Source organism: Aspergillus fischeri, genomic scaffold (genome assembly GCF_000149645.3).
Source record: "Aspergillus fischeri NRRL 181 1099437636259 genomic scaffold, whole genome shotgun sequence".
In the NCBI taxonomy this organism is placed as follows: Eukaryota; Fungi; Ascomycota; class Eurotiomycetes; order Eurotiales; family Aspergillaceae; genus Aspergillus; species Aspergillus fischeri.
Genome location: NW_001509766.1, coordinates 437,958 through 453,902, shown reverse-complemented (window position 1 = coordinate 453,902; position 15,945 = coordinate 437,958). Strand labels below are relative to the sequence as shown.

Here is a 15,945-nt window from a genome sequence, read left to right as displayed (position 1 = left end):
TCGCATGTATTGCACATATACGTGCCATTTTCCTGGGCGACCCAACGTAGGCCGTGCCCCTTTCGGGGGCAACCAGTGCAGGCATGGACTCTGCCCCTGAATCTGGTATCCGCTGCTTTCTGGATGGCTACAGAGTCGAAGCTCATCAGAATGCAGACGCGTCTGAGTCATCAGGAGACTCTTCTCTGCTTTCTCTTTAGCTTCGAGACTCGAAATATGCTTATCCAAGACCATGGCGAACTTCGTTAGATCACGGCGTATCTGTCGTAGGTTGTGGAGGCTATCCCAATCCTCTCGAGCAACCGGCCAGGGCAACTTCATTCCGTCGTGGGCATTCTTCTTCTTCTTCTCGGGTGGTCATGTTGGCGATTTCCCTTCGCCAGCTGGTTATAGCACCTCGTGCAGTCCCTCCGGCCATCCTCTTTCCAGATGCGTTTGAGTCAGTCTTTGCCTGTGATGGTTGCCCCATCACAGGCACAGCGGTCAAACAACTGAGTATGTGGCTTAGAAACCCCCCCAGGCTTTTGCATGCTGGTGGCATGTATTGCACATTTTGGCGCCATTTGGTTGGGTATAACTGACCTCATACCCAACTTTATCACAGTCACCGCATTGGCAATGACGACGTTGGATCTCCTCGTCGGAGACCCGTAGTGCTTCTGGGAAGCGACCTGACCGCTGGTAAGTCTTTTTGCACAGCCGGCAGAACCATCCACCGTTGAAGGAGTGCAGTGATCCAGTGGAGGTGGCCTCCGGCACCCATGGTACCCTTATTACCTGCTTGGCAGTTGGTGCGAGCGACGTTGTCCTGCCAGTTCCTCCTGGCAATTCGCCATTTCGCCATTTCTGCAGTGTGGTCCGCCAGTATGTCCTCCCAGTCGATCTTGCCCAAGGCCCCGTTGATGTAGGTTCAGGATTTAAACGCACAGTTGAGATGTCCGCACGAGGAGGTCCATGAGGCAAGGAAAGTTGTTCGAGTACAACCCAGAACCGCGCTTGGACTCCTACCACCGAGGACATATTTCGTGTGTCGAGCAGGTGCATAGGTACGTCCTTGGGCTAGATGTATAGCCTGTCCTTCGCTGTTGCCGCTCCGCTCTGATGCTGGTTGTCACCAGTATGCTCAGCAATGCAAGGCTGGATATCGCGGCCAACGCAGGAATGGGTTGTATAACACTCCGTATAAAGTCGTTGCTGATCCACGACGGAAATCCGACCAACAGCGGTACATGCGGACTTGAATCCAGTCTACGGCAGAGCGTAAACGTTGTGGTTTCAGTATTAAACCCATCGCACCAATTGAGTGCGCGACGATGTCCGCATGCCTTTGGCCAATGCCCTGTCCACAGCGTTTGATTATAGGAATGCCAGTTTCGATCATAACGTTGTAGGGCTCAGAATATGGTCGCAGAGACCATCTTTGGTAACCATCATTCGAAGCCACAATGTGTTTGTCACTGTCTCGAGTCTATCCTGGCAGGTTAGCTGGTACAAGAACAATAAAATGGCCCAGCTTACTGAGTTCGAGAGCTGTCTAGGCTCTTGTCGGTTTCCCCAGCGTCCACCCAGTGTTCAGAGATGAGCTTGTAGACGATCTCTTTAAAAGGTCCGAACTTGAAATAGTACCAGAAACATATTTTGATGGATTAAATGTACTGTGCGCGTTTTCCATCTTCATGGTCAATTCGGACGAGATCGGTGTAGAGTTGGTAAAGATATGATAGGGAAGGGGTGATCCATGTTTCAGGCTCAAGGAGGTAGAGCATTCACTAGAGCAACCAGTTAAAAAGCCTACATTCACTGCTAATAGTCTGCTGAATTCTGGACAGGCTGCAGCTTGCCATTCAAAGGTGAATGTGATTCTAACCAAGCTGAGTGGCATCATACAAGTCTAATCTCTCAACAGGTATACCGGCGAGTCAAAGTGATTTCTCCAAAGATTCTGGATATAGTTCCCAAGCCATACTCCCCATGCCTGATTTAAAGGGGCATACATTTTATTCTCCCCAAGTTACTTTGGCAAATGCATAAGCCTCTCTCACTAACGTCATAGTTAATCTCTGGAAGAGTGGGTATGCAATGCAATTCTGGCCATTCCACCAGATTCTGACTATGAGTATCTCAGCCTGCCCCCTATCTCGTTTAAGAAGACGCGCCACTGGCTAAGTTTCACGGGCAGAGATCCCATGGCAGACAATGCCGTGGTGGAATCTGTAACTAACACATAAGAAACCCATGAGCTGCTCACTTTCTTTAATCGTAAGGAAGCCTCTAAGAATGAATTATTCTTCTAGATTAATCCATAAGCTGACTGATTTTAGCAAATATTGGGTGGATATGTTGTGGCTGGACAGTGTCTTACTCTGGCATCCCTCTACTTTGAACTGGCAGCCCGCGCAGCCCTGTTCCTAGAGAATGACACCCAGGCAAAGATATATGTCCAATAGTGGATGATCTGGTAATGAAATCTCTAATTCGCTAAAGCACTACTGTTGAAAAATATGGAGACCCTAGACTGATAAGAATCATGTCCGGACACCTTTTTAGCCTACTGGTATTATATTTCAATAACTACTAACAGGATCAGGCTTGTCTGAAGAAACTCACTAACAGTCATCCTTCGTGGTCATTTTCCATCACAATGCAGAACATGGACGTCCAAAAGGTGGAGCCCTTCAAATATCTCATGGGTCGGGTCTGCCTTAAGAAGCGCGATGACGTGCAGGCTGCACAGGAATTTAAGCACTTTGAGATCCTCACAGGCCATCACTGATTTGAAGAGGTGATGAACCACCCAGACGCCTACGTCTTGAAAACATTCGCTGACACAGGGTGTGACTCGAGGAAGCTTCAAGCTGGCAACGCCATGCCTCAAATCCACGCTTCTAAGAAGCACACAAAGCTGGTGCGTCAGATCTGCCGCATGTTTGAGGATGGGGAGCTTGTTGTCTCTTACAAGCACAACAACAGCTCTATTTAAATAGATGTCCCCGCTGAATCGGCCCCTGCTGAGTCTATTTACCATGAAATTTTTGACCTATACCTGTAGTATGCCAGCGTGAATAAGCTAGTGAGACTATTAGCTCCAAGATGGCTCCTTGCTTGCGCAGTGATAAAGAGGGTCTCGTCTCCAGGTCGTCGTCTTCGGTGATCAAGAGACCAAAAAGACACTGGAGGAGATGTACCAGTTCTCTCCACTGCTGTGGGCCCTACCCTTGTCAGTAATCTCTTGAAGGTGTTCACTGAATACGCCACTGGAGAGGGCAAGTTCTGCATCTTTGAGATCAGTGCCAGAACAGGTGGCACCGCATAGTATATCATCAACCATCCGAAGAGCCAGGGTATCAACATCAAATATATCTTCACCAATCTTGGGGCTTCGCTAGTCAACGCTGCTGCGAAGCAGTTCAAGGGCACTAAGGGCACTAAGGGCTTGTTGTTTGATGTCCTGGATGTGGAGAAACTGCTCAAGCCTCAGTCTCAGGGCGTGTTCCACTACATTATTACCACTGACTGGATCCACGCCACAAGAAACTTGGTGTCACTCTGGCATGCTCGACAGATGCTACCGGACGACGGGGCTCTGGCGCTGGTTGAAATCACCTAGAATATGTTTTGGCTCGATATCATGGTCGGCCTGCTTGAAGGCTAATGGCTGTTGGAGGATGGTCATGAACTTGCATTGGTGAACAAGAAGCACTAGGAGCGCCGGATGAGGGCAGTGTGCTTCTAAGAGGTGTGATGGAGCGATGGTAACACGCCTAAGCCTAAGATAGTCTGGGTTGTGGTTGCGTTTCCAATGGGTGCACAAAAAGCGCCCAAGAGGCCGGTGAAGGCTGTGATGGAAACAGTTGTTACAAGAAGATCAGTGACCTTGAGGTTCATGCTGATGTCTATTACCCCGTCGAAGGTGAAGTGCTGCCAGAGAGAAAAATGCCAGTCAGTACACGATAAGTTCCATGTCTCTTCTCACACTTGGCTTTGGTGCTTACAATATGATATACAGCTTTAATGATCACAGAGGCAGCCACATGTTATTCAGCAGAAAGGACATCAGACCCACTCAGACACAGCTCTTGCTGAGGAAGGGCTTCTTGCTAGTTAGCCCGGATTACTGGTTTTGCCCTGAGATCCCCCTAGCAGACTGACCAGTGGTGGATATGTGCGATGCTCTTGACTAGGCTCATAACCAACTGCCTAGTCTTTGCCTTTGACAGTCTGGACTACATATTAACAGTGAATAAGCTGTGGTGATCAGCTGGTCATTGGATGGACAACTTGCCATGTCATTAGGCTGGACAGCACTACAGCGTGGTTTACCTCCCCTGGCAGCTGTCATCGCCTCCTATACGCGCCTACAAACTATAAGGATGAATGGTGGCAGCACCCCATGCTACACCCAGCGTCGAACTATGAATTAGCCGACCATGAAACTCCAGAGTCCATTAGTGACGCGTTGTCGATCATCCGAAACCTTATCCCGGCACTGACTTCTGATCTAGAGTTCTGAGATGTCCTGATGTGCTACCCTTTCAAGGAAGGTCGACTAAAGGACGGTTATATTTAGTGTTGCAGCGCTTTTATAGGGCAAATGCCACTTATTGACTCCAATATAACTCAAATACGAGTGGCTTAATCGATTAATTTCTCTATCTGGCTTTTTGAATTGTGCCACAGTTAATGGCCAGAGCATATGACAGTTACTGTAGCTTGCACGGCGATCTGTAAATGGCAGCCCAACTTTGGGTTCTGTATCGATTATGGCTAGACCCTGTTCTGAGTACATAACCTTGGTTGGACTGGATTCCATGATTACCAGTAACCATTAGCTCCAGGCTTGCATCTTGACATATGATGCAGTATTTAGCAGTCCTAAACTTATCATGAAACGGCTGTGGCGGCAGACGGCTGAAGGCAAACTCAACCTTAATGGGTGGGTAATCTCAAAGTGTAAACTATTGAGAGTCAATCTAGGTTCTTCAATCTAGGCTTCTGATCAGCAGATGACCAGAAAGAAAGTTCAACCAAATAGAGGGATACCCAACCGGACGTGGTTTTCCTTTCACCCAAGGGAATGTAATGAAAAAGATTATCAAGGCTATGCAGGCTGCGATTTCTTGCCATTTGCATTTTTAGAGATTGCAGACGAAATTAGCATGGATATGTTAATGTTTATAACGTTTCTATATCAAAAATTTGGATGGTCACTTGACATCACCATACTCGAAGAAAGGACCGCTTCTCTACTGTTATATTTAACCATAAACCAGAGATGGATAATAACCACGGAGGGGAGATGGTCTATACTAGAATGTATCTCAAGGCTCCCGCGGAGAAGGCAGCTCGTAAGTCGAAATATGATTGAAGCAAACGCGTACCCCACCATTTTCGTACAATGGGTACCAACTTGAGTTCTAGATTTTCATCCAGGGCTATCGTGCTGCGAGATCCATGGTTCAATAACATTTTGTCCATGTTGTCTCCAATGGCTATCGCTCATGGTCTATTTCCGGCTTTGTTTGATTATTTCGACTTGGTAACCTAAACTCAAAAGATGAATGGAGAATTCTGGGTAACATGCCATTGCGAAGCTACATGTCTCCCTTTGGTAATCATGATATAATAAGACTAGCGTCCTAGGGTCGAACAGAGTAAGACCTGTGCCAAGAAACAGCATCTAGACAAGAATCGATTTATATGTTACAAGAATGGTAAAGTTAAGCAGTTAGCGTGGCGGGGTCAGGCGAAAAATAAAGGCCATCGGATTCGGGGGGATGAGATGCAGACTTGGTCTAGAATCAACAGGATTTCCGATTGCATACAGGAAAGAGCTTGGCCAGTATGAGATCACATTGTCGTGTGAATGAGGGAGAAATATGTATATATAGTGTGCTAGTGTTCGGTGATCTGTTGTGTTTTATGCATTGTTGTTGCATCATTATAACCCATAAAGAAGCTTTAGTCCTTGGTACAGGGGACTTTCCAACATCAAAGTCTGGCGTATAATTTCTACCATTATGAAAGTTAATGCTACTTTGACTCTGCTGCTGCTTGGCCTGGCAGTTGCATCTCCTTCCTCGCAACCCAACGGCGAAGACAGTCTTCAGGGTATGTCTCATTCTCTCATCTCAGGGTATATCTATAACGCTATTACATAGAGCGTACACAATGCCATAGAAGAGATGGAAATCGCTGCCACCCAGACCACAAGAAACAAAATGGTTGTTGCGAGGATGTTAGATGGGTCTGCTGGGATTATGACCCTCGCTGCCATGACTGGGATTGGAACCGGTGCGAGTGCCCTTCTAAAGACCATCGCTGTCACCCAGACCATTGGCGCGACCAGGGCCGTTGCCGGTGTGATAGGGACTGGTGGTGCGATAATCATGATCCTCACTGTGACTGGGATTGGGGTAGTTGTAGGTGCAAAAGACATTAGGTTTTGAGATACCATATTGGAAAGGGTAACGTGTTGGGCGTTTTTAAGAGCCATCTCTCCTGGAATATTGTCTTGTCTAGGATGGATGTGAGTGAATGATGGTGTTAAGCGTTCCTTAAGTATCAGAATCACAAAAGTATTGTGGAACATTCTATTTCATTGTTGTCTGTTCCCCTGTTATTCCTATTATGTTCAATTGCAGATGAGAATACCTTGGATTGAAAGTATTTGATTTTGCTGATATGGAAGTAATAGTATATAGAAATGGAATTTTGTATTTTAATACATCTAGTTCCTGGCCTATTACAGTCCAAGCCTTTTGGAATCGTCTCCCTTGTTAGTAGTGATATTTGCATGTTAGACCACAGGAACAGGACGCTCATACAAGGGTTGCTTGATGCGGGCACATTGTGAGTTGATGTTGGGAGGAGTGAATGCCAGAGACGAAGTAAAAAAGACCATGGGGTTTCCTTCCTCTCCCTACCTATGAATTATTCCGGGTTATACCAGCACACCACCACCACCCACTGACTCTTAGCTTGGAGCTTTCCTGCTCCTTTAAAATCAGAAACTCATCCTAAAGTCAGTTACTACATTTTGAGATCGTCCTCTAGACTGACCAAGTGTGACTTGCTATGCGAACCTCAAATGTTTAATGAGTTTTCATAGTCAATGTTAGTAGAACCAGCTGCTGCGAGACTGATGAAGAGTAATACAATGTTAATGCAAGGTTGAGATCTTAAGAAGGTACTTCGTCCCTTGTCATGGCCTTGTTGCTTAGGATATGATCATATTAGAAATACCTTGTGTCCTTTGTGAGAACTCATTCAATCCAGTCAATTAGGGAAGTAAAAGTTTTTCAATCTCTTAATATGGTGGCTGCTGGGTGCTTTAAGTTTTCTATATTAACTATCCTCCGCTTATTAGAGCTTATTATGATGGCTTCCTTAATAAGTTACATTATATATTCCTGAGTGCATGCTTCCAACTTCCAAGTTATTCAGTGATAGTGTGTCTCTGGAGACAAAAGCTGACTAGCATTATGGGCAGATCAGCTACTTATTAAAGATTAGCATGAATAGTAAAAGCATAATGCTCCTGCAAATTAATTCCCTTCCACCTCAAAGTTTCTATCTGTATGATAAAGCATAACTACATAATGCCTCATCCTTATATTAACCTTGAGCCTGATAAGGCTGAGCTGAATAATCTCTATTAAAATAGTGTATTAGATCTCTGTAAATGTTCCTTCTTGACCAGCATGGGATTGAGATTATGATATGTATGATTGAATCACACCTACAGAAGTGGGGTATTAAGAAGTGAAATCATGTGGCAAGCTCTGATACTGTGCTGCATGCTTGTATTAGGATTCTTTTCTTCCAGGTTGGCTTAGAGAAAAGGACCTCTTCTGTGTCCTGAAGGCTGGGGGCTTTGATATTGGTCCCAGGACACTGAAGTCTCTCTACTGGATTGGTATAGATCAACGCCCTATGTCATGCCCAGCGGGCTGACACTCCCTGGTTGTTATCTTTGTGAAGCTGGAAATTTTGAGAACTAAACTAATTATTACTAAATCCCAGCCAGTGGTTTCTGGAATGTTTTAGGTTCGTCGATATTTGCTATTGCCGTGTCCTCAAGGGTAAGTTTCCTAATCTCCACACAAGCTATGCAGTATAACTGCGTTATATATGTTGGTATTTCCGTATGATCCTTGTCTACTGTTGGCTCATCTCCTGCACTTTACGCTTATGTGCTAATCTTTTGCTCCTGCGTCGATATTCCGATGCCCTTCGACAAGCCACACATTCAGCATCTTCATCAAAGAAGTGCTCGTCCTTAGAGAGGTCAGTCGCCCAAAGAGGCCACCCTCTGCAAATGGAGATACTCACATATCAAGCTCACACTCATGGGGAGTATCTTCTGCGCAACCAGAGCATACGGACTGCCGGTAAGTACAATCATGCAGCACTCGTATGATTCGACTCCACATGTCGTACAGATTACCAGTAATGTTCGAATGGTCACTTCCACTAGGCTGCTGGCCCTCCCGGCAAACCGAAACGCGCCCAATGAGAACAGGAGGTCCATACTCAATCCTCTCAACCTCTACCCATCCCTCTTCATTGTCGGTTTGCCAGCTCTCCTCCCGCACACAATCCCACATATGCGTCTCCATCGCGGGGGTGACGTCTTGATCAAAGCACACTACCCACAGTCCCTTTCCTCGACATCATCCCAGCATCGACAGTCCTGGGGTACAACGAGAACAAAACTGCGATATCGCCAATCATGTCCATAGGAATACTGTGTCCAGAACCTCTCTGTGCATGCCCACGTCGGCACGATATGCGGCAGGGGCTGTTTCCCGCGTAACTTCCGCACGGCTTCCTCGGCGTCTTCCTCGTTATCGGCTGTAGCTGTCGCCTCCCTGTGCATTTCCTCCAGGGCACGTTTTCTGTAGAGCTTCTCAGCGTGGTGGTGCTCCATGCACTCTTCTACACTTCCCAGTGGGGAGTAGACGTCTGCACGGGGCCAGTAATTGTGTAGATTTCCACAGTTTGTAGTAACTTGGCTGCTGAGCAGCTTAGAACCACATTCCTCTGAGGTCTCTTTTAACTCGGATAGAGTATACAATTGAATGCCCAGTTTGATCACCGTCGAGGGGTTGGAGCACGAGCTGGGTGTTTCTCCCACCACAGTATAGCTGTTTCCCCGATGATCGCGGAAGACTTTCGGGTTGTGGTTATACCGGCGTCCAAGCGCGACTTGCTTCGTTCGTGCCATGGTGTCTTGAATTGGATGGTGGAGGACTCATTGATGGAAAATGGAGGCTTGAAAAGAGCTTCCACGATTCAATGTGGGTATGGAAGCTTGTTTGATCAGCCAACAGAGAAGCAATGCTGATCAGGCAGATTTAAGCAGCTACTCACCTAAGACTGTCCATATTTGCAATTGACAAAGATCAATAGAATGGTTAGTTACTCTATTAGCACCATAGCTTTTGCAGTAACTACAGACATAGTCCTCTATTCGGAGATGACGCAAGGGCAGTCCATACAGTATGGAATATCTTACATGAAACATATGACAGGCCTATGAGGAAGTAATCATGACTGGACTAGCGTTATCTGCTGTCCGAAAGCGTCTTCCGATCAATTTAGGTAGGTTCCTTGAAGCTGCCAGGTGCTGGACAAAGTCCACGCGTCCATCCGGAAAAGGGATGCACCAGCAAGAGGTGGCATCTAAGCACATGAACATTGATGGCATGCAGGCCGCTCTCCAAACCAGGTTTATAGGTGTAAGCATTAGTATTATGTGGATGTCGAGGAGGTGATGTGCAATATCATCATCATCTCGCGCATGATCTGCCAGGTTTATAAGATGCTTCCAGCCTTGGAGTCCGGACCGTATTGGTTGATAATTATAGAATCTGGATTTCACCAAGACTCTGTTCAGTTTGTGTTCCGAAATACCCATGCACTACCTAATCAGGAAGACGGAAACGAAAACTTGTAACACGTCAGTTGACCAGACCCATCGCCAATGAAAAGAATATTTTTGAACATCTTCCAGGTGTTCCATGGATGTGCAGGTCGTTGACCCGCAGGGATATAGAGGAGATCCTTCCCCTCCCGAATCACCCACTCGCCGTCATATCTCAGCCCGTCAATTGCAGGCCATGCATATGCCGGTTTGACTGGAGGTCGTCTGGCAGAAGACACCGAGGTAGATGCCAGCCCTTCCTCAGATGCCGGTAGCTGCGGACTGACAGAGCCATCGTCGGCGCTGGATCGTCCCAGGTCCGTCAATAGAAATTTGCCGTCGTCGAGGTTCAACCGTCCCAGGTTCGTCCACAGAAATTTGCCGTCTTCGGAGAATGAAAGCTCGTCAATTGCTTCTTCCTCGAGCTTGAAGGTATGGGTGCAGGTTCCGGTAGCAGTATCCCAGAGACATAACGTGCCGTCAACGGACAAAGAGGCCAGGATCTTGCTGTCCGGCGAGAATGCTGCCTCGATAATGTCATTCTGGTGGGGGCTGTCTATAGTCTGTTGGACATCAGTGGCTATGTTCAGTAGGAAGATCGTCTGGAGTGAGAAAGCGGCCAGGAACTCCCCATCGGGGGAGAAATATGCATCGTGGATCGAGAAGCCCTCGAAACTGTTTTTAGAGGATCCGGTGACCGAATCCCAAAGCTGTAAGGTATTTACGCTGCCACCAGCGAGGGTAGTACCGTCTGGAGAGAAGATCACCCTGATAATGCCTTCTTCCCCGTAGTGTTTGAGAGTGTGCAGAAGTCTGCCCGTCTCAACGTCCCATACGCACACGGTGTCCTGCGCGCCAGATACAATGGTTTTGCTGTCTGGAGAAAAAGTGACGAACTTGACTTTTTTGGTGGGGTGCGTGAGTGTATGTGTGCAGACACCATCAGTGGTCCAGAGTTGCATGGAGGCACCTGTTGAAACACACAGGAGAAGGGTCCCATCCGGAGAGCAGGACAAGAAACTGACTGAAGCGCCACGCCCTGGCGAGGTTTGCTCCGCTTCGCAAATTGAGCCGTCCCAGAGTCTCACAGACACGTTGCGTTCAACAGACGCGAGGTAGTTGGCGTCTGGTGAGCGGGAGACTGATCTGGCGTCACTCAATCGGCCCTGAAGAATCTGCTCGCAGACGGGATCGGCCGCATCCCAGAACTGCACTTTACCATACGAATTGAGAGCGACGAACCGGCCATCTGCCGTGAACGCACTGAAAGGACGGAAATAGTCTCCATTCGATTTCTGCTCGAAAGTCACGTCTTTGAAATCCCAAATCGCCGTTTGGGTCCACGAACCCAATGCGAGAGACTTGCTATCCGGCGAAAACGCCACGGACTGGACATCCTCAGGAGACTTGGGTAGTTGTTGTTTCACTACCCCAGCAGCAATATCCCATACCTGCACTCCTCTGTCTGTGCAAACGGCAAGAAGTTTACCATCTGGCGACAATGCAATGGATGCCACCCCGTAGTCGGTGACATCCTCTAGAGTCTTGTCACATACCATGCCTGCGGTATCCCAGAGACAGATTGCTCCACCGGAAGCCACAGCAAGACATGCACCGTCCAGTGAAAAGGCTGCTGCTGAAATGGATCCATCTGGAAAGTCGAGGGTCTTTTTGCAAGTCTCGGTGGTAACATCCCAGAACCGCACTGCACTTTTCGCAACGGTAGTGAGGGTAGTACCATCTGGCGAAAAGGCCACTGCGAAAACCTCATGATCCTCATCGCCCTCCTCCAGAACTCGCTTGCAGCCGCCAGTTGCAAGGTCCCACATCTGCACTCGCCCAGATGTAACCAAAACGAGGACCTTTTTATCCGGTGAAAAAGCGACGGAGGGGAGCTGGAATGTCGGGGACTCAAAGGCCTGCAGGCAAGCATCCCACGCGTCACCGACACCCTGGACAGACTCGATAAACGACAGTCTCTCCTTCCAGAACATGTTTCTTACGTGGCTTCTGGTGGGGCTGAGCGCGAGCGCAGTTCCGTATGTCTGTATTGGGTACTGTTCAATGGTCGTCCGATGCCTGCGGACGAAGTTTTCAGCGTCCTTCAAGAAAGTAACGAACTTGACGCCTTTGCTCGACGAAGACTGCAATCCTAGTTAGACATAGCGCATGTGACTACTGAGTGGGCCACTTTCCTTCATATAATTATGGAGTTTTATGATTGACAATTGTCCGCTGGCCAGCTTATGCATGATACTCAAGCTCTCGAGCCAGTGGAGGAAATGAACCTTGAGAAAGGAGAAGATCTCCCCGTCATCAGCGAACAATTGACAATTCTCGTCCGAGATCTGACCAACTTCGAGAAGATGATCGACCCAAAACTCGCACGAGTACCGTAGAGCAGCTAGTGGATCTGGATAAGGAATCACGATATCGTCTGATTGGGTCCCTTCCTCGATGCCGCAAATGTTGCGCTTTAGCCCCGATTCTTCTGCAGACATTCCTGCGATTGAGCGTTCACAGATGTCAGCATGGACTTGCGCGGGTCCGCGTTTCTGGAGCCGTGCGTCGAAATTTGACATCAGCCATTCACGGGCTGACAGGTGCACAAGAGAGACGGTGTTGTCTTGAACAGTCAAGAATGAGCCGCATTCTTTCACAATTCGGCCCGGTATGTCATCTGGGTCCAGGCCAGCGATGACGTGCAGCTCATTGAAAGACAGGGGCCGATAGGCAAGGCAAACAGCAGCCAAAACGCTCCGGCAATACATGGGATCTTCATCTTGGCCCCTCTCAACTTGGTCCATCAGGTGGTCATATAGTGTGAGAAGTTCATTAGGGCATTTCTTAATCTTTCTCATGGCATACAATCCAGGGGTGTTCTGAAGCTCTTTGAACACCAAGGCCACCCACAGGAACGTATTCATGGCTCGCTGACGAATCTCGCGAGAGATTTCCTCTTGAATCTTTGGTGTGTAGCCCGGCTTTTTAGCCAGCTTACTGAGATGGTGGTCGATGTATGCGTTGACAGCGTCTTTGCTCCGAACGTCGAGCTCGCGGATGGTACCTGGCGTGTCCCGCTCCTTGAGCTTCTCGTAGACGTGGACTTCGGGCCGACTGGAGACTAGCCACCTGACCTTGTCTGTTGCGCGGAGGGACTCCGACATGAGCTCGAGCAAATGTTCTCGTCCCGGTGTTTCCACCTCACATTCATCCAGAGCGTCGACGATCAGGTAGACGGGCGACAAGCTTTCGTCAGCCAGCATTTCTAGGAACACTCTCTTCAGCTTCCAGAAGGCTTGACTATCATTGAATCGGCTTCCGCTTCGGTACTTGGCCAGTAGATGGGAGGTGAGCTGTGGTTGTTGCTGCAGGAGTAACCAGATCAAGGATCGCAGAGCGGAAGTTGCGTCTTTGAGGTTTTGAGAGGCGCTCTGGCAGAAAAAGTAGGTCAAGTTGGCCCCCAGCTGTTTCTCGAGTTCCTGAACAACACCGATCAAGAGCATGGTCTTTCCCGTGCCAGCTGGCCCGTTGATCCACAGCAGTCGACATGGATCTTGGACATCCCAGCTTGTCCAGGCGGCGTATTGTTCCGTCCGGAGCACCCATTCGTAGGCTTCCTTCAGCAGCGTGTCCTTGCGCGCTTCAATATCGGCCATCTCGCTCTGAGGGTCGACTGCATCGAAGTCTCGAAGGCATTTTGCGGTCTCATCGTCCAAATGCATCTTCTTCTGATCATCGTTTTGCTTCCGAATATCCTGACGCATACCGCTCAGAAGCTCATTCCTCTCTTCTCCATCCTTGACTATTTTGCCAGTCATGTCCCTCATTTGGAGTGTGGTAAACTGCTTCAGGTAATTCTTGACCACGGTCTCCGCTTTCTTGACATCCTCCAAAGCTTCATCCCAGTCTTGCAAGTTGAGCATCTGACGGAGGAACTCTTCGACTTGGTTTCGGTAGTAGGAGCAGACGCTCTTCATCTGATACAAGAGCAGAGCTTTGTAGAGTTTGACAAGCGTGCTCTTCAACTGATCCCGGACTCCTTCGTAGTTCTCCTCTCCAACTTTGATGTATTCCTTTCTCAGAATGTGGTCGGACAAACTGCAATACCAATCCATGTTGGTTACCACATACTCCATGCCGACCTGGTTCGCCTGCGAGGCTTGCATCGGATTTATGAGGACCTGCGCGGGTGTCAGGGGGATATAGTACTACACGGGACCTCTGACAAGCCATGCTCACTCACCTGTAGTACGACGCAGACGCCAGCCCACGGCAGAGCAGCCTGTGGAATATTCCCGATCGCAGTGTCAATCAAGCCCTTGGCCTTTAAGAAACCGTCGGCCACAACGCCGACCCCTTTTGCGACGGCCGATGTCCTCGCAATCTTCTGCACACCGTCTCTCACCAGCTTCTCCATCGCCAATTGTCGTTCCACCGGGTCATCCATTTCTGCCAGGACACCGTCCGCTCCTCCAGTTTCCTCGGGCTGGAGGTTCTTCGCCATGACCTTCACATACGACTTTACAAGAGCCGCCTCCTCGACATACAGGCTGTCATAAGCTTCATTCCAGAGAATTTGCGATGTGGTCAGCTCCCGAGTGCAGTCAACGTTCGCCTCCGGTTGTTTTGATGCTGGGCCGCCTTCACCGTCGTTCTTGCCGGGTTGTTGTCTCTCGGAAGACCCATTGCTCGAGGCACCCAGCTTGTCGTTCCTTATGGCGTTGGCATATTCTTCAGGCTCCTTGTCTTTGCGGCTCCCACATGAGAACCAGCACCTTGGCATCGTGACACTATGAGCCCTGGATCGATTGCTACCTTGTTAAGTGTTAGTTATTGTTATTATTGGAGTGTTTTGAGTAGTAATCAAGGTGGCAGGCAGCATCCCCGCTTTTACGGCGTACTTCCGATCTCACCAGCAGTGGCTGAAAAGGGGCGCTGCACCTGCAGCTAAGGTAGCTGTTCACCAGACTCCCTCCCGACATCTAGACTAGATAGTAGCTATGGAAGGTGAAGCCTAAGTCAAACAGAAAAGCCCTGCGGCCCCAACATCAAGTGTCCTAACCTTCCTTATCCCTGACTTGTGTTTCCCTCTGCAATGAGAAAATGTCACAGGACCAGATCTCCAGTGAATATTCCACTGACTCTGGGCTAAATCTGTAGGCTGTAATTAGCGCCTATCTTAGCGCCATGTCGTCCATCGAACCAAATACCTTCTTGGGCTTACAATTAGTGAGACCACGTCAAGAATGGTGTGCTAGTACTAATGCCCCTTTTTATGCTTTTGTCAGTCCATGGAGTTCTCTGTGTGAAGCACAGAGTCTATGTGTAAATAAACTTCTGTTCTTTGTTGTACATATGGAGTACAGTAGCCCTATAAGTTGCTATAGAACCATATCATGTATATGTTTTTACTAGTATGTGGATGTATGGTTTTAAATAGAGAAATTCTGCCTATGTCCATATTTCATGCTAACATTCATCCTTGTGATGTATGTTTCCATTGATGTTTCAAAAAGCATAGAAGCCCTTGTAGACATTCATTGACGGCAGAGTTATGATTTAATGATAATTCTACACTCCATATTATTCCAGACTGCCTAACACGCCAGTCTGTATATTTGATATTATCGGACAAATGCTGCCTGGTAGCAAAGTCGTTCTCACTGCATATAAGAGCTGCGAGGTGATTGTGCAGACTGTGTCTCGCCAGCAGGATTATCGCGGAGGAAATCATAGATGCGCTATATGAGTATCCTCTCCTGTATCTTACGACATGATTATGCACCGGTAACCAATGCGAAGGTGAAAACTGGCGAAAAAATCATGTTCTATATCTTCTTCCTCAATGGAGGGGTAGAAAGAAGAGCAATCCGCAGGGGAGCATAAGAATAATTTGTCCAACGCATATACAGCAGAGGGCCAACGCGGCTTTGAAATGCGAATCTGATTCCAGCCATATTGAGAACTGCTTACTATTGAATGCCGGAAGCTTCTACTTTTTGTTAAGCACAGGCGTC

The 15,945-nt window shown here is 48.1% G+C and overlaps 3 protein-coding genes across 3 annotated transcripts, besides 1 other annotated feature; 2 read left to right on the top strand and 1 right to left on the bottom strand.

Moving 5' to 3' along the window:
- Positions 1–3,090: 3,090 nt before the first annotated feature.
- On the top strand, positions 3,091–3,607 carry NFIA_113480 (uncharacterized protein; the record flags this gene model as incomplete). The annotated part of the gene is made up of 2 exons (XM_001262714.1): positions 3,091–3,147; positions 3,314–3,607. The coding sequence occupies 2 exons, from the start codon at positions 3,091–3,093 to the stop codon at positions 3,605–3,607; spliced, it is 351 nt and encodes a 116-aa protein (XP_001262715.1).
- A 1,359-nt stretch (positions 3,608–4,966) lies between these two features.
- Positions 4,967–4,994: a microsatellite.
- A 1,023-nt stretch (positions 4,995–6,017) lies between these two features.
- Positions 6,018–6,446, top strand: NFIA_113470 (uncharacterized protein; the record flags this gene model as incomplete). The annotated part of the gene is made up of 2 exons (XM_001262713.1): positions 6,018–6,108; positions 6,178–6,446. 2 exons carry the CDS (start codon positions 6,018–6,020, stop codon positions 6,444–6,446), a joined length of 360 nt encoding a protein of 119 aa, XP_001262714.1.
- Positions 6,447–9,930: 3,484 nt separating this feature from the next.
- Positions 9,931–14,711, bottom strand: NFIA_113460 (WD domain protein; the record flags this gene model as incomplete). The annotated part of the gene is made up of 3 exons (XM_001262712.1): positions 9,931–12,077; positions 12,183–14,109; positions 14,172–14,711. The coding sequence occupies 3 exons, from the start codon at positions 14,709–14,711 to the stop codon at positions 9,931–9,933; spliced, it is 4,614 nt and encodes a 1,537-aa protein (XP_001262713.1).
- Between the last annotated feature and the right edge of the window lie 1,234 nt (positions 14,712–15,945).